Source organism: Lipotes vexillifer, unplaced genomic scaffold (genome assembly GCF_000442215.2).
Source record: "Lipotes vexillifer unplaced genomic scaffold, Lipotes_vexillifer_v1.1 scaffold98, whole genome shotgun sequence".
In the NCBI taxonomy this organism is placed as follows: domain Eukaryota; kingdom Metazoa; phylum Chordata; class Mammalia; order Artiodactyla; family Lipotidae; genus Lipotes; species Lipotes vexillifer.
Genome location: NW_006799611.1, coordinates 1,539,843 through 1,557,662, shown reverse-complemented (window position 1 = coordinate 1,557,662; position 17,820 = coordinate 1,539,843). Strand labels below are relative to the sequence as shown.

Below are 17,820 nucleotides of genomic sequence, written 5' to 3'. Positions count from 1 at the left end.
GTGTGTGTGTGTGTGTGTGTGTGTGTGTGTGTGTGTGTGTGTGTGTGTGAGAGAGAGAGAGAGAGAGAGGGAGAGAGAGAGAGAGAGAGAGAGGGAGAGGGAGAGAAATGCACCACCCCTACCAGGAATGCAGTGCAGATGCAAACACGGACAATTTTATGAACTGGGATTTGGGGCAAGGCGGGTGCCCCTCCCTGGGGCAGGGTTGCTGCCTGGAAACAACTGCACCAACCTCATGGCCCCTTTGTCCCTCCCTTTCAGAGAAAACCGGGAAGATCCTGACGGAGTTCCTCCGCTTCTACGAGGACCAGTATGGTGTGGCTCTCTTCAACAGCATGCGACATGAGATCGAGGGCACCGGGGCGCCACAGGCCCAGCTGCTCTGGCGCAAGGTGAGAGGCGCTGGGCCAGGGGCAGGGCGGCCTCCGTGGCCACGGTTTCCCATTGTTGCTGGATGGTCTCTAAGGGCCGCACCCGGCTTCTGAATAGGCAGGTGACCTGGTGGTGGTGTCGAGGCCCTTTTAGCACCGTGGGCGACTCCCCCGGGCCAGCCCCTCCGTCAGCAGAGCTAGGGCTCTTGAGTCATCTTGACAGGCCTGGTCCAAGCCCAGCTCCTTCTCTTACACTCTGTGTGCCCGCGAGCTGTTACCTCACCTGTGGAGCCTCATGTACTCATCTGTAAACCTGGCTGAGCGCACCTCCCGAACCTGGTGGCTGTGAGGATTAGAGATTTGTCGGCTGGGCACCTGGGGCTGGGCAGGTGCTGGCTGACACTGTCATCATCCCTGGCCTTGTCATTATCCCATTATCAGTGGTAGGATTATGTTTGCACAGTAAATATTTGTCCAGTGAGGACTGGAAGCCGCCTGGCTCCAGCCTGGGGGTCAGCATGGGCCGGACGAGGTGGAGAGCCTCCTGGGGAGGGGATCCTGTGGTCGGCCCTGGCATGGGGCTGGGGATGGGAATGGCGCCGAGGAAGTGAGGGGATAGCCGGGGCACTGGTGGGGCTCTGGCTTCCTGGCTGGAAGCCGCCAGGCCTGGGTCTGAGCACTTGGGGTGAGAGGCCAACCCTTTCTCCTCTGGGGGTGCTGCAGGGGCCCTGTGTCAGCCCAGGGAAGTCCTGTTTGAGGGCACTGCACATCCCATTACTTGGGTCATTCCCTTTCAGTGACCTTCACCCTCTGCCCACTGGATGGTTGGGCAGGTGGCAGAGGGAGGGGTGATGAGAAGGAAGGGTGCCAGCCCCCCTCCTCTGCAGGTGGCCCGGCCCTGGAGTGGCTGAGTGGCAGCCCAGAGGCTACTTGTTCCTGGCTGGTGGCCCCTGGCAGAGCGCCCAGCAGCTTCTCTCTGGGGATCAGACTGGTCAGCCAGCCAACCCCAGTGCCTGGGGCTCGGGGCATTCGTGGCTGATTTCCATGGTTGGTGGGCTGTGAGGTCGCCCTTGCTCGCCTCGCCACAGCTTCCGCCCCCAGTCCTGTCGCCTTCTTTGGGGCTGCCTGGGTCATCCTGTGCTTAGGCTTCGAGGGGCCGGGGGCAGTGCTGTAGCTGAGGGATGGAGGCTGGAACCCTGTGGTCTGGTGGGAAAGAACTCAGGGGGGTCCTTGGGTTCAAATCCTTTTATTAACTGGTGGCCAGGGCCATTGATGTAAGCTTCAAGGCTGTTTCCTCATCTGCCAAATGGGTACCTCCTGCATAGAGGAGGATGCGGATTCAGTGAGGAAACAAATGGGGGTGGGAGTCCCCACTTGCTGGGTAACCTTGCTGAGCCCGTTCTTCTGTCTGTGAAATGGTGCCCAGAGGGAAGAGTCATGGGCCAGAGGAGAGAGCAGCTTTGTGGAGGGGGTGGGCATCGCATGGCGCTCTGAAGGCTAGGTGGGATTCGGATTATTGGGAAGGCGTCTCTGGAAGGGGGAACGGTGTGGGCAGGGGAGTGGACATAGCGGGGTGTGCAGGGGGCGACAGGAGTGGGCAGAGCAGAAGGAAGAGCCCACAAAGGCCCCGCACTGGGAGTTGTTTCATTCCACTCCCCGCCCTCCCCCAAAACCAAGTGCCTAAAGATGTGCCTGTTTATCATGAGACCAAAGGGGTGGGAGCTGGCATCACTTGACCAGGCTTTGAGGATTTGTTACCCTTTGGTGTCATCTCAGCAGGAGGAACAGCTGGAGGCATCAAGTCAGTGGAGTGGGAGAGCTGCCACTGAGACTAAAGGATTCCGCCGAGAGACAGGCCCCCTACTCGGGACACACACTGACTGTGACGGGTCAGGTGCTGGGGCCACACTGCCCTTGCTGGCCCCAGACACTCAGGGAGACAGTAAACAGCCCTTTACACGATAAAGTGGGCGCTGTGAAGGAGATGACAGGGTGGACTCAGACAGGGGGGCCTGACTTGTCTGGGCGGCCCAAGAGGGCTTCCTGGAAGAAGGGCCATCTCAGTGGAAGACCTGATGGGAGAAGGAATATCAGACCACGGGAAAGGCAGGTGCAGAGGCCCGAAGCTGAGCCTTTAAATGGCTGGCCCAGGGTGGTGGAAGCAGGATTCAAGCCAGGTTCCAGATTCCTGACCAAAGTCTCTTTCTGTCTTGACCCCCAGACTGCCTGGGGTGGAGGGGAGGTCAGGGCTGTGTGTCAGAGCCTCTCAGAGCATCACACCTCCCTTTGATTTGGGGCCCAGAAAAGACTGTCTGGTCTCCTGATGTCATGGCAACCTGCTGACCCTGTGACAGCAGATGTGGCCTGGCCTGGGTATCTGGCAGGAGCACACCTGTGTAATAGGAAAGATGGCCTTGGACCCAGCCCAGGTGAGCTGCTTCCAGTGGGCAGAACTGGAATGGCTCCCCTATTTGGAAGGAAATGTCACAGGCAACCTGGGTCCCAATAACCTAAGACAGAAATGGGGTTCCCTGACGCGCTAAGCATTTACTCTGCATAAGAAACGCCTTTAACACCCACAAGGTTGAGTATTTGTGGTAAGAAAACAGAAGTAACATGTAAGCGGGAAGAATAAGATGAAATCACCCACAATCCCTGAAAAGGAGGAATCTTTGGTCCCATTTTGTCATTCAGTAAACTGACCATCGTGAGGCTAAGTCATGATAACAATATAATACTAGAAATCATCGTTGTCATCACATAAATTGTTTCTGGTAGAAATAATGCAGGGACACTCCCCTGGCGGTCCAGTGGTTAAGACTCTGTGCTCCCAATGCAGGGGACATGGGTTCGATCCCTGGTCGGGGAAGTAAGATCCCACATGCTGCAAGGTGTGGCAAATAAATAAATCAATAAGTAAGTAAATAAATGACATTTCCTCTTAAAAAAAAAAAGAAATAATAATACAATAAATAACAATACGATTAATAATAATACAAGTAATGGTAATAATAAAAACAGCAGTCCTTTTGTGTGGGCACTGCTCACACAGCCAGTACGACACTGCTCGGAGGGATTGTGATTTAGTCCCATCCCCATCCCAGATGTGGGCACTGAGGCTTGGACAGGTGGAGTCACCTGTCTGGGCTCCCGTGCTGTGGGCCGTGGAGCTGGGACTGGAACTCGGGCTGTCGGAGCCTGGGGACTGTGCTCTAACCCTTCACCATTTACCGAAGATGCCCATCGTGGCATCAGAGAGCTTTTCAGAGTCCAAAATATTTGGCCTGGGCTGTCGGGTTCCGTTTCGTTTCCTGCAGACCTTCCAGTGGACACGTGACTCTGCCATTTGAAAGTCTTAAAAATAAAACCCAAACCCACACCACTTACGCATTACGGGCTGTCCCAGGATCTAGGGGTGGACTTGGGGGCACTGCTGACTGAGCCCCACTCGCCCGGGCAGGCCCGCCTGGGTGGTGAGCTTGTGCCCTCAGCCTCCCACTGCCCAAGCCTGGGCTCCGGCTCTAAGCAGAAAGGAGGACTGCAGACCAGGGGCCTGGGGGTGGGAGTGAGGGTCTGACCAGGGTGTCGGGAGAGCTCTGTCTGCTCTTTTCTTTCTAGGAGAGATGGGGATTCAAGAGCTGGGTTGAGAGTAGGCCCCAGTCTAAATATAGACCACTGAGCCCAGCTTTGTGACTTGGGCAAAGCCCACTGTGTGTGTGTCGGGGGAGGTGCATGGTAGGGGGAACCGTTTTCTTTTCCTGTAAATATTTTTATCCCTGGGTAGGAAGCAGTCTTGGGGGGGGCCTATTGTTTGAGCACAATAGGCCCTCATTTTCCAAGAATGTTTTGGCATTTCCCCTTGAGGAGTTGCTGGGGAGAGGAGGCTGCGTGTGAAGGGAGAGGGCTGGGGGGTGAGGATGCCTGGGGAGGGGCCGCTCACCTCTGACTCCAGCTGCGGGGCAGAGCGAGGAAGCTAGGAAGGGTTAGGTACCATTAAGACAACATCAATACTTTCTCCCTTTATTACACACGATGCATGTAAGGCACCGTATTTGTTGTGGAACAGATAGAAGCTGCTGAGAAACAGGAACACTTGACTCCCCGAGCTCCTCCCATCCAGGAGGAGGGCTGCTCCCTTGTGGCCTCTTTCCTGAAGCTTCCCAGTGCGGGTCTGCTCAGGAAGCACTCGCTCTGGGACGGCCACCCCTCCCCCTCCTGAAACAGGTCATCCCTCCCCCTCCCCAAGTAAGTCAGCCCGAGGAGCTGGAGAATGACACTGACAAGTAACCCCAATAGTGGTCATGGTGGCTCCGCGTATGACTGCCTGCGTGATCTTTGCACAGAATCCTTGAGATACCTCGGTGAAGTCGGTGCTGTCACTGTCCCATTTGACAGATGAGGAAACTGAGGCTCAGAGAGGTGATGTGACAGGGCTGAAGTCACACTGAGTCAGCGGTCGAGTCAAAGCTAGGGCTTTGCAGGAAGGTCTGGGCGTTTCTGCTGCCCACACGGGAACCCTCCAGGCTGAGGTCCCCTCCTCCCCCACCCAGATTCATGGAGACCATCTTGTCAGCCGTCGGAGCTGGGGAGGCGCTATGGAGCCGCCGCGGTCAGGCTTTTGTTGCCCCAAAGGGGAAACAGGCCCAGAGCTGGGAAGATTTGCCCAGGTGCCGGGGCCTTACCAGTGCTGCCCGTGGGCACGTCCCCCTCCGGCGGAGTGACTGTCGCACACCCATGCTGCAGTGGGGGGTGGATGGGGAAGCAGCCTGCCTCGTGCTCTAGAGACCTGTCCCGAGGCAGCCGGGTCTGCCTAGGGCCAGGATGGGGTGGGATTCTGTCTGGGTCCGGTATTGTGGTGCCTGGCCTGGGTTCAAGTCCTGGCATCACCTCTGATCCTCCTGGACCCCAGGGGGGCCCCCTTCACTGCCCTGAGCCTCACTTTCCTCATCTGCCAAATGCGTGACATGCAGCCCTGCCTCGGGGGCCTTGGTGAGGTCAGGATGGAGGACGTGCTCACCTTCTTGGAGGACCCCATTCCCATGCTGGGTCCCACTCCCTGCCCTTGCCCTCCCATAGGTGCCCTTGGATGAGCGCATCATCTTCTCGGGGAACCTCTTCCAGTACCAGGAGGACAGCAAGAAGTGGAGGAACCGTTTCAGCTTCGTGCCGCACAACTATGGGCTGGTGCTCTACGAGAACAAAGTGGTGAGGCCCCCAGCCCATCCCGCTGAGCCCCCTCTTCTCCCAGACCTGGCCAGGCGCTTCGTCCCCTTCTCCGCGGCTTCCCCCGGCTTGCTGTCTTCTACTCTAGCTGATGCTGCGCGGCCCCCATTCCTAAGCCTGAGACCCCGTACCTCCACCCGCATCCCTCCCCTCCTCCCCGCACTGGCTGTTGCCAGGGCCACAGCAGAACCTCAGCAGCTTCCCCCCACCCCTCTGGCCTCCCCGTACCTTGCTGTGCTGCCTGCCCTCTGTAAGTGGCATTTCATCCATCCAGGCACCCAGCTCTCTGTGGTCCCCTTTCACTCTGCCTCTCCCCGCATCGGCCACTCGTCGCTGGCTCCTGCCCACCCCCGAGGCCCTCCAAATCTCTCCATTTCCAGCGCCCTCCTCGCCCTCGGCCACCTTCCCGCCTGGGCTTCCTGCTCCCCGGCCCCTCCCTTCCTTGCTCTTCAAGAGCAGCAGCTAATTGGCCGTTCCCTGCCTCAGAGGACCCCCGGGTGGTGGTCCTATCTGTTTCCTTCCTGATGCCCCCCCTTGCAACTCTGTGCCCTGCAGTGGCGGGGATGGGTGTCCTTCGATTGTTCCTTTGCTTTGGGCCCTTAGGGAACCCCCACCTGGTTGATCCACAGACCCTTCTACCAGACATTTCTGCAGAACAGCCGAAGGACAGGCTTGAGTGCCCTCTGTTTTGAGGGATGCACCAGACTCACTGGGAGGGCTTGTTAAAAAACAGGTTGCTGGGCCTAGCCTGAGTTTGATTCAGGTCTGGAGGGGGCCCAAGAATATGCATTTCTGACAAGTTCCAGGGTGACACTGATGCTGCTAATCAGGGACCACGCTTTGAAAATCATTGCCCTGGAGGTTCCAGCCACTCTTAAGGAATGTGTTGAGTAGTGACACCTAGTGGCTGAGTGCAGCATGGCAGCCCTGCTGTATGAGCTCCTATGTCAGGACTATTTTTTCTCCCCACGGGTGTAAGAAAGCAGCGCCCAATCCTTATTCTCCTGCCAAGGGGACTTAGGAAGTTAGTGGACAGTTCAGGGAAATGGTCAAAGACCCTGGGCTCTAGGGGCTGACAGACCAGGTTCGCGTGCAGGTTGGCTACCTTACCAGCGATGTGAACTTGGGGTTAATAATGGTACCCACCTCTGGCTTGTGAGAATTCTGTGAAATGAAGCATGCAGAGACCGTAGCACAGTGCCTGACATGTAATGAACACTCGGCTAGTGGTAGCTGCTGCTCGTAGAGACCGTAGGTGCAGTGGTGATAATAATAACAGTCACCTCAGCAGTGCTCTCTGACCCTTGCTGTGCCAGGCACTGTGCTATGCGTTATGTGGATTATCTCACTGGGCCCTCATGCAGCCCTGTGAGGTAGGAACTGTTATTACACTGGTTTTATAGATGAGGAAACTAAAGCAAAGGAGGTGCTTATCCTTGGCCTCACACAGACGGAACTTAGTGGAGTCAGGATTTGAGCCCAGACCCTGGGTCCGGGTCACTACACCACGTTGCCTCTAGTCATGGTGGTGGTCAAAGTCCTCTCTCCCCCTCCTCCCCTTCTTCCTTCTCCGCCTTCCTCTTTCCTGACTGGGGCAGGCAACACTGAATGGGGCCCTGGAGCCGGGGATGGAGACAGGGTTTGGGCTTGGCCATACGCGTAACCCCCAGGGACCATCTCTTTTGCCCCCTCCTCAGGCTTATGAGCGGCAGGTCCCACCCCGAGCTGTCATCAACAGTGCGGGCTACAAAATTCTCACCTCCTTGGACCAGTACCTGGAGCTTGTTGGCAACTCCTTACCAGGTAAAGGACCACCCATCCCAGGCAAAGCACCCAGGGATTTGGCCAGGGGAGAGGGCGCCCCTCCTCCTGGATCTCCAGGCTCCACATCTGCAGGAAAACCAGCTGGGCCTAGAGCTAGCGGCAGGTGCCCAGCACAACCTGAGCCTCCAAAGGGAGGCCTGAGAGGGGTTTTCCTGTGGCCACACAGTGAGTTGGGGTTGCCCCACCCGAGCCCCTGCTTCCTGAGCCTGGCGGCCACAGCTGTGCAGGGGGACCTCTCTCTCTACCCTGCCTCTTCCCTGGGTCCCTGAGAGGCTTCCAGGAGAAGATGATCCAGGTGCCCCAATTTGTAAGCTGCTGAGTCAATACCGCATTTGTAAGGAGCTATCCTAGGCGACCCCACCCCATCAGAGACACCCAGAAACCTTGTGGGATGACACCTGCCTCTAGATGATCCCAGGGAGACCAAGGGGTAAGGGAGATGCTGGCCTTGTGGGGGCAGCTTTTACCCTTTTGTGGGACTTGGTGGTTGAGGGCTCAGCTGGAGTCTGGCTTTCCTGGATTCCAGCCCCTGCACTGAGAGGGCTGACCCTGGGGTGTTATGTGGACCCCACGAGGTGCTGTGTGTGCTGAGCCGAGCGCAGGGACCCAGAGCCAGGGCCCAGAGAAGAACTGCCATTGTCTTGTTATTAACAGGAGTGGCAAGGTCACAGCCCAGGACCACTTATCTCGCTGGATCTCGAATATCCATGCGGACCAAATAGAGAAAAATCCCCTTTTATTTATTCTCTATCTCCCACACCCATACCTCCCTCCCCCCTTGGACATTTAAACCACACTTTGGCCTCTACTGCTGAAATTTGAAGGGAAACCCAAGAAGGTAATGCTTGGCCTTTGACCCTGAGGGCTCTGACCCTGTGTTATTTGTGCCTCATGCACAGAGTTTAGAACCTGACCCCAGGGAGGTGGCTGCATTACCAGCTCTGAGAAATGGTGCTGGGGGGTTCTGACATTCCTTTAGCCAGGCTGTGGAGCAAGAGAGAAGGCAGTGGCCTCCCCCACTGACTCTCTGGTCACCCCGGGACAGGCCAGCTCTCTCTGGACCTGAGCCTGCCCCTCATGGTAGGGCGAGGGGTCAGCTGCTGACGTCCTCTGGCTGAGGGAAGCCACAGAGGGCAGCTGCTCAGAGGGCACTGTCTCCACAGGGACCACATCAAAATCGGGCGCTGCCCCTGTCCTCAAGTGCCCCACGCAGTTCCCGCTCATCCTCTGGCATCCTTCTGCGCGTCACTACTGCTTCTGCATGATGACGGAAGCCGAGCAGGACAAGTGGCAGGCTGTCCTGCAGGACTGCGTCCGGCACTGCAACAATGGTGAGCCGCCTTTAGGCACCAGGAGCTGGGAGCGGGGGTTACCTGGATTATGTGCTGAGTGGTGACACCTAGTGGCTGAGTGCGGTGTGGCCACCCTGCTCTATGAGCTGTTCTGCTTTTCCTTCTGGGGTTGTTAGAAACCACTGTCGTGCTGCCCTTCATCTTGTTCCTTGATGAAAACAGTTCTGTGATGCTCTGAAACAGAATTTGGGATATTGTTCTCAGAGGGATGCAGTTGTTGAGCCCTTGGGTCACAAGATCAAAATCCTGATTCTGCCACTTTCCAGCAACAGGACCTTAGGAGACCAACTTACCTTTTGAAGCCTCTGTAAAATGGGGATAATAATCTCTCCTGTGTCTCAGAGGGTTTGTGAGGATTCACAGTGAGCATCCACTCAACGCTTGGTAAAGATTTTTTTATGGTACCGTTGCTTTCTTCTCAGGGACCTGGACCCGGGTCTGGGAAGTTCCCTTCCTCCCTCAGGGTCTCATTGTACCCGTCTGCAAAGTTACAAGGTCTCTCCCAGGTCACTCATTCACTTAACAAAGCTTTTAATGTCTCTGAGCCAGACCCAGGGCTGGGCACTGAGGATGCAGCAGGGAAGCAAGATATGGCCACCGTCCCCGTGCTGCTGGCAGCCTGGTGGGGAGACAGATGTTAAACAGATGAGGACACCAGGGGGTGATGAGTCACAGCTGTGCTGGGTGCCGGGTGGGAGCCACCTGGGGAACCTGGAGTGTGTGTATGTGTTGGGGGGTGCTGATCCTGTGTGTGGGGAGGGGTAGATCAGGGGGGCTTCCTTGAGGAGGCCAGGGTTCAGAGGAGACCTGGAGGATGCATAGTTCTAGAGCAGAGGGAGGTGAGTTCCAGACGGAGGTCGCAGCAAGCATGAAGAGAGACCCAGGGGTGTGGGCAGTTTAGAGGAGGGTGCACCAGGCCCTGAAGTGGGGAGGGGGGTGCCTGGAAATGGGCCTGGAGGGGGCACTGAGGTCAGGTCTGGAGGGCCTTGTGGGGCTTTAAGGAGTTTGATCAAAAAGGCTTGTGGTTGTCTCTCAGCCGGGGGGGGGGGGGGGGGGGGGCATGGGGGGCGCACAGGTCAAGTGTGGGTATTGCTCTCGCTTTCATCGTATTCCTGAATCTTAATTCTGAATGAATTATTAAGTAATTAAATGAGTTTTAATTATTTGTGAAACCGTGTGCTAGTGATGCTGACGATGGGTGGAGTTTGCTGGGTTTTAAGGAACCTTCTGATTAAACAGTAAACAGTTAAAGCAGTTAAAACAGCGGCAGAGCCTTCCCGCCATCCCCATCGCAGGGCTGAGCTTCCCGCCAGCGGCCACTCGGGGGCGCCGCAGGACGGGGGGGGGCGGGGCATGAAGGGCTTTCTGCCCTTACGGGAGGAGCAACCCCATCCTGGACCCTGAAATTCCTTCCCGGTGACCTGGCCTCTGGGCAGCAGAGGGAGGCCGCTGCTCCCGCCCTGCCCTTGCCTCTGCCCTACTCTCCCCCGCCCCCGGCATGCCTGGGGCGCAGCTCCACCCGCTGGATGGACAGTGGGCACCCACGCCTGGAGGCGGCTGTGCGGTGACTCGGCTCACCCCACCTGTCCCCTGTGCTCTCCGCTCTCCAGGGCTGCCTCTGCCCCGGCTGGAATCTGCCGGGCGACAGGAACCAGGTCTTCAGTCAGGCCAGCCCCTGCCGCCCACAAAGAGCCTCCTGTTCCCAGGTCCCCGGGGGCTGAGGGGCCAGGACCGGGCCGAGGCGATCTGGGCTCTGGCTGCCTGGCCTGGGGCACCGTCCCTCCTCCTCCCCCGTCCCTGGCCCAGCTCCTCCCTCTGAAGGTTTCCAAGGCTAATGGCAGACCTGGCCAGGTGACCCCAGGCCAGGCCGGGTGGGGACAGACCAGGTGGGGAAGAGCCGCCGTTCGGTTCCCCGTGCGCACAATGGCGGTTGTGATAAACTTTGCTAGATCGTGGGGAGGAATACATGAGCTGGGCTGGGTAGAGCTCTTGGCCCCCGTGCCTAGCACATAGCGAGTGCTCAGCCAGGAGGCTGAGGGGTATGGGTGTGGGTCCTGTGGGCAGGAGGGGAGGCTGGGGAGAGCTGCTGGGGCGGGGGGAGAGGCGTCCTGCGGCCGCAAGGTGTTGGGAGCTGACAGGGCGGTTTTAGAGGAGCCTTTCCTCCACCCTGAGGACTGTGGGAAAGTTCTCGGCTTCCTCGGGGGCTGGGCCTGGAATTTGCAGGGCCTGGAATTGCTCACTCCAGGGGCTGCCAGGAAGTGGGGGGTGGCTGGGGAAGGAGGCCGAGCTGGGTGGACACAGTTCGTCCGGCCCCCGCCCACATCCTGCATTCCCGGAGCAGCTGGGGCAGCAAGAGGCAGCGGGGCACGGAGCTGCCCCCTCGGGCTGGGCCTGGGGTGCAGAGGTCAAGGCCTCTTCCTGTCTGACCGCCGTCCCCCTCTGCCTGCTGCCCGGGCATGAGGAATGTAGCTTCCTTTCTCTGCCTGACCCTGAGGACCCCACAGGCAGGAAGTCTCCAGGTCTCGCTAGAGTCGGCCAGTCTGGGTTCAGGCCCTGGGGCTGCCGTTCCCTAGCGGTGTGGCCTCGAGCCAGTGACTTTGCCTCCCTGAGCCCGTTTCCTCATGGGGAGAGTGCGGCTGAGAACAGCTGTCCCTCTGGGAGCTGTTTGGGGAATTAGGTGAGGGAATGCGTGTGCGGTCTCAGCCTTGGTCTGCTGTAACACGGGACCACAGACTGGGCGGCTTAAACAACAGAAATTTATTTTTGCCCAATTCTGGAGGCTGGAAGCCCGAGATCCAGGTGTCAGCAGGTCTGTTTTCTTCCGAGGTCTCTCTCCCTGCCCAGCAGGCAGCTGCCGTCTCCCTGTGTCCTCACACAGTCCCCGCTCTGTGTGCGCAATTTGTCCAGATTTCTTCTTCTGAGGACACCAGCCATACATATGGGATCAGGGCCGAGCCTGAGCCCCTCGTTTTAACTTAATTTCCTCTCTAGTCCCTGTCTCCAGTCAGTCACATTCTGAGGGCGCTGGGGGTCAGGACTTCAACATAGGACTTTGAAGGGACACAGTTCAGCCCCTAACAGCCAGGCTCAGGGGAAGAGCTCGGGAGGGGTCACCCTCCCTTTTGATTCAGCCACTCGGCATGCAGAGTAGGGACATCCTGAGGGTCTGAGGCTGCATGTCTGACTGGCCAGAGCCCAGGGCATTGGCGGCCTCCTTCCTGCTGCCCAACGCTCTGGCTCAGCGTCCTGCCACCTGGAGAGCGACCCTGCCTGGCACACCCGGCTTGTTGTCTGCAGACTGTAAATGCCCCAATGTGAGAAAGGCTGCATATAATGCACGGCTGGATTTTTCTGGGCAAAACCTGGTCTCTGGGAGACGGTGCCCCTCCTTAAGCCTGAAGGGCTTCCTCCCCTGGCCCAGCTGGGCAGCACCCACCCCAGGGCTCTGCGTGGCACCCCAGCTGGGACACCCCTGCTCTGCCCCCGTCACTCCCTCCTCATCTCAGGTCCCTGAAATGCAGGGTGAGACGCCCCTCACGTCCCCATCCCAGTCCACGGAGCTGCCACTGCAGGGCTGGGGCTGGGCCTCAGTTTCCCCACCTCTGAGCTCTCTTCCAGCCCTGCCAGGCAGTGTGATTCCTGGGTCAGCAGATGTGGAGGGGAGGGGTTCTCCCCATGCCAGAGAGGGGCTTCTTCTCTGGGGGGTGACTCAGCCCATAGTCACTGCAGTGGAGGTCGGGGTTTCGGAGGCACTGGCTGCCATTTCCCCTTCCCTTGGCTCTGGGGACACAGCGGTCAGAGGCTCGTGGCCAGGGTAGCCGCCAGCTGCCTGGCTGCGAGGTGTTTAACCACGTTCGTCCCGAAGTCAGATGTTGCGACTTTCTGCAGCCTGCCTCCCCAGCGCTCAGTCTGAGGCCCATGCCTTGTTCACTGACCCCCTCGCCAGCACGGGGGAGGTGGGCAAACTCATCTGGGCCACCACTGCCACCATCATTGACAAAAGTGAGAAATGGTATTTCCAGTCCCCTGGATGCACGGCTTTGAGCAAGGCGGACCCAGGGCAGCAGGAGCCATTTGTGGCTGCAGTTACTAATAAAGTGCGACGTGGTGCCCGCTGGGCCTGCCCCCAGGCCCTGCCTTCACAGTCCACACTGTGGTCCCTGCAGCCCCACAGTGGGTGTGTGAGGCCAGGCTGGTCATTGCTCCCACTATTCAGAAGGGAGAACTGAGGCCCCTTAGGGTTCAATGACCTGCAGCGAGGCTATGGGGCAAATTGGGCTCATCGCCTATTTTAATAAATCCAGTTTTATCGGCTCGTTTGTTCACACACTGCCTGCGGCTGCTTTCCTGCTACAACGGCAGGTTGAATGGCTGGGACGGAGATCGTCTGGCCCACAAAGCTGAGACTATTTACTGTCTAGCCCTTTGCGGGGGAAGTTGGCAGGCCCCTGGTGGAGGGAGGGTCTCTGGGTGCCTCTGGTATGCTGTCTGCCATGCCGGGTGGCCTCTCCTTGGTGGTGGTGGTGGCTTCTGGTCCTGGCTCTGCTGCTCACTGGCCTTGGACCCTCGGCAGTGGCCTGACCTCGGAGCCTGTTTCTTCATCTGGAAAAGCAGAGGAAACGACAGTGCCCACACCTCGGGCTGGTTGGGAGGATTGAAGGAGATGAGGATACAGAGCAGGGCTGTCTTACTGTCCACTGCTGTTGTGGGTTCTTATCGTTACTGTCACTGCAACAACTACTGATGCTGTTACTACAAGAGCCGTGGGGGTCAGAGGTGGGGGAGTTTGGGCAGTCAACCCATTGGTCTCGGTGGAGGGCATGGGCCATCCTACCGACCTCCTCTCTACGTCCCTCTCCCGGGCAGGGATCCCCGAGGACTCCAAGGTGGAGGGCCCCGCGTTCACTGACGCCATCCGCTTGTACCGCCAGTCCAAGGAGCTGTACGGCACCTGGGAGATGCTGTGTGGGAACGAGGTGCAGGTGAGGCCAGGGAGGCTGGCGGGGAGGCTGCGCAAGTCAGAGCGGGGCCACAGGCAGGGCTCTGGAGCACTGGCTGCAGGTTCGGACGGGTGGAGGCTGAGGTGATCCCGCAGGGGGAGGTACTTGTTATTTTGTTCAGTCATTAACTGAGCACCGACCCTGGACTAGGTGCTGGGGTGCATTGTAAGAGGGACACAGTCCTGGCCCTTAGGGAGCTATCTAGAAGGAGAAACAGACGTTTGACAAGTAAACGCACACACTTCCATGTGCAGGCAAGGGGGGCAGGGTGTGGTATTCCAGACAGGGTGGCAGTATGTGCAGTGGTCCTGAGGTGGGGCCCCTACAAGATCCTACAGGACACCCAAGCAGGTAAGCTGGGACCTGTGGGAATGATGCTCAGGAGGGAGGGCAGTGGAGACATGGAGCAGAGAGCAGATTTTTTTTTTTTTTTTGCGGTACGCGGGCCTCTCACTGCTGTGGCCTCTCCCGTTGCGGAGCACAGGCTCCGGACACGCAGGCTCAGAGGCCATGGCTCACGGGCCCAGCCGCTCTGCGGCATGTGGGATCTTCCCAGACCGGGGCATGAACCCGTGTCCCCTGCATCGGCAGGTGGACTCTCAAGCACCGTGCCACCAGGGAAGCCCAGAGCAGCTTTTTGAGGGGGGTGTTTGAGTGGCCGGGCTTGCCGGAATATGGAGGGGGCTGGGCATGCTCCAACCCCTGCCCCGGCCTGTGCCTCCCGGTCCTAGATCCTGAGCAACCTGGTGATGGAGGAGCTGGGCCCTGAGCTGAAGGCAGAGCTCGCCCCCCGGCTGAAGGGGAAACCGCAGGAGCGACAGCGGCAGTGGATCCAGGTGGGCAGGCCTGGGCTTGGGAGCAGGGGTGGGGGGCCTGCAGCTGCCTGGCACCCTCAGCCTGGCGCTGACACCTCCGCCCTGCCCACAGATCTCAGACACCGTGTACCGCATGGTGTATGAACAGGCCAAGGCACGCTTTGAGGCCATGCTGTCCAAGCTACAGCTGGCCCGGCCGGCCATGGAGGCGGTCATCCGCACCGACATGGACCAGATCATCACCTCCAAGGAGCATCTGGCCAGCAAGATCCGAGGTAGGAGGGCCACCTGCTATGGCTGTCATCACCTGGTGGACGTGCTGGGACCACCCACCCTCCGGGGTCAGGGGGTCCCTCCTGCCTGTTTCAGGGATCCGTTTGCATTTCACAGGAATGACTTGATTCATTATTTTTAAAACACCAGAATCAAATCTGAGGCATTGTTCTTCCAACCCCTGTGAGTTGTTTGCCAGCTGTTATTTCTATAGACTCAGATCTTGGTGACCTAAATGACGTTGAGGTTCAAGCCTTCTGTTCACCTTTGGTCATCAGATCTACCATGTGTCGTTTTAGCGACATCAGCTTGACTCTGGTGATTCACATTCAGCCAGCCTTTCCCTGGTCAGCTGATGCTCCTTTCTGTTCCGAGCCTGATGGGATCCTTTCACTCATCATCCATCACACGCTGGCCATAGTTGTGACTGTTGTCAGTTGCCCGAGGGTTATTCTCTAACCACTGCACTCACTGGGAGCTGGGAGGACACCGAGAGTTGACATTTATTGTGTGGGACAAATAATGTTAGCTGGGCAGAGGGCAGAAGGAGGGACGTCAGACACCCCCTGGCTAAAAAAGGCCTTGGTCAGAATGTCTTGGAGACGGTCCCTGCCCACAGGGAAGCAGCCTTTTCCATAGTTGGGCTGAGTCAGGCCACACCATTCCAGAGCAGAATCGGGGTTTGCAAAACCCAGAGGCTCATTGAAGCCACTGAAGTGTTTTTCTTTTTTTTTTTAAAAAAAAACGAAGGAGCAAGACCCCCAAAGGTGAGTTCTCTTCCTCTAGCTAAGCAGAAAAATTGCCAACCTAGAGACCTTCACACTAGCAGTTTTCTTAGTTTCTTCCCGTCACAGTTTCAGGAACAGCAGGCTCCAGTCTCAGAACTCCCTGTTATTTGTGCTGCATTATCAGCTGTTCCTCAAGAATCCTTCAGTTTGCTAATGTTGTCACCAGTGGTCTTCTTTAAAGAATAATATGACAGCCTGCCTCTAGCCTGGGGGTCTGGGATGGTGGGAGTTGCTACCGGGGGTGCCGTCCGCTAACCAGCTCCCTCGGTGCAGCTTCCATCCTCCCCAAGGCGGAGGTGTGTGTCCGGAATCATGTCCAGCCCTATATCCCGTCCATCCTGGAGGCCCTGATGGTGCCCACCAGCCAGGGCTTCACCGAAGTGCGGGACGTCTTGTTCAAGGAGGTCACCGACATGAACCTGAACGTCATCAATGAGGGCGGCATCGACAAGCTGGGCGAGGTGAGCCAGGCATGGCCCTGGGTTTGGGTTTGGTCTGGCCCCCATCAGGCCCTCACTGTGATCAGGGCTGGCCGCTCCCCTCCGGGGCATAACCTGTGAACGGAGGGTGTGCGGGAGACCAAGGGACCGGGCCAGTACACAGATGCCATTTCGTGCACCTCACAAATGGAGCCAGCCTCTCTCACCTCTGAGTTCTCTGGTTCTCAGGGTGAACCGTCTTCCACAGACCCCATATTGGGGTAGTCGGCTGCCTGGAACCCCACATAATTGTCAGGTGTAGATAGAATTGGTCCTGTAATCTTAGCGTCTCCTACACCCCAAACTGAGGAGTCCATTGACAACAATAATCATAGAATTTGAGAGCCATAGAAGACCTTAGAGATCATGAAAAACCGTCTCCTGATTTGGAGGCTGAGGAAACAGGCTAAGAGAAGGTGAGCGATTTGCCCAAGGTCACCCAGCGCCCGGGCTGGCCTCTCCCCACACGCTGTGCTGCCGGACCCCACTCCTCCTGCCTTCAGATCCTCGTGCTTCCTGTCCCGGGTCCTCCAGCGCTTGCCTTTGTGACCGCCACCCCCGGATGGCCTTCCCGGCTGCCAGGGCCTGGACCCCGAGGGCCCAGGGGCTGGGGGGCTGCCTGGCTCCTCTGGTGGCCCCAGCTCAGGTCCCGCATGCCTCTGCCTCCCTGCAGTACATGGAGAAGCTGTCCCAGCTGGCGTACCACCCCCTCAAGATGCAGAGCTGCTACGAGAAGATGGAGCCACTGCGGCTCGATGGGCTGCAGCAGCGTTTCGACGTGTCCAGCACGTCTGTGTTCAAGCAGCGAGCCCAGATCCTCATGCGTGAGGTGAGCCCAGGGTGCTACCCCAGCTGCCCCCGCCCCTGCCCCCCCCATCTCCTGGGGGAGAGGCTGCCTCTGTGGCCTTCCTCCCCGGCCCCCTCGTCATCGTCCTCACGGGCCTCACTGCAGCCACACTCGGTCCCGGCGTGCTCTCCGCTGCTCTGCTCTCTGGTCTGTTTGGACCCTGTCCCTCTGCCCACCTGGCTAATTCAGACTCATCTTTTGGGTCTCAGAGACCCCTTCCTCTGGGAGGCCCTCCTTGCTCCCTAAGCCCCTTCCCACAAGGCCCAGGGCCTCTGTTTCCCTGAGGCAGGGACTGGCCCTGGTGCCCAGCCGTGAGCCAGCACACTAGACAGTACAGGAGTGAGTGAGTGAGTGAGTGAGTGAACGGGCAGCTGAGCACACAGGCACCCCCTCCTCCCGGCGGGCACCCCTTTCACGTGCCCCGTGGTGTGCCCCGCCGGCAGCAAATGGACAACGCCGTGTACACCTTCGAGACCCTCCTGCACCAGGAGCTGGGGAAGGGGCCCACCAAGGAGGAGCTGTGCAAGTCCATCCAGCGCATCCTGGAGCGAGTGCTGAAGGTGAGCCGCCCGGCCAGGCCCCACCCCTCCACTCAGTGGGACGCTGGGGCTCGGGTCAGACCAGGGACCAGTGGAGCTCCCTGACACAGAGCCTCCCATGCCCTGGCCCCTCTTCCTGGCAGAAATACGACTATGACAGCAGCACCGTGCGGAAGCGCTTTTTCCGGGAGGCTCTGCTGCAGATCACCATCCCGTTCCTGCTCAAGAAGCTGGCGCCCACCTGCAAGTCGGTGAGTGCGCCCTGCCCCCCACTGCCCTCCCCCTCTCCCCTCCCTCCCCCTCCCTATC

General features: G+C 58.5%; 1 protein-coding gene across 1 annotated transcript in view; it reads left to right on the top strand.

Moving 5' to 3' along the window:
- The window catches only part of NIBAN2 (niban apoptosis regulator 2), a 51,805-nt gene that overhangs the window by 32,093 nt on the left and 1,892 nt on the right, over positions 1-17,820 (top strand). Inside the window, exons 2-12 of the mRNA XM_007471729.1 lie at positions 262-392; positions 5,448-5,576; positions 7,292-7,397; positions 8,582-8,749; positions 13,637-13,752; positions 14,502-14,606; positions 14,698-14,860; positions 15,920-16,107; positions 16,799-16,954; positions 17,416-17,532; positions 17,655-17,762. Coding sequence (XP_007471791.1) covers positions 262-392; positions 5,448-5,576; positions 7,292-7,397; positions 8,582-8,749; positions 13,637-13,752; positions 14,502-14,606; positions 14,698-14,860; positions 15,920-16,107; positions 16,799-16,954; positions 17,416-17,532; positions 17,655-17,762 — 1,487 coding nt within the window. The remainder of the gene's footprint in view (positions 1-261; positions 393-5,447; positions 5,577-7,291; positions 7,398-8,581; positions 8,750-13,636; positions 13,753-14,501; positions 14,607-14,697; positions 14,861-15,919; positions 16,108-16,798; positions 16,955-17,415; positions 17,533-17,654; positions 17,763-17,820) is intronic.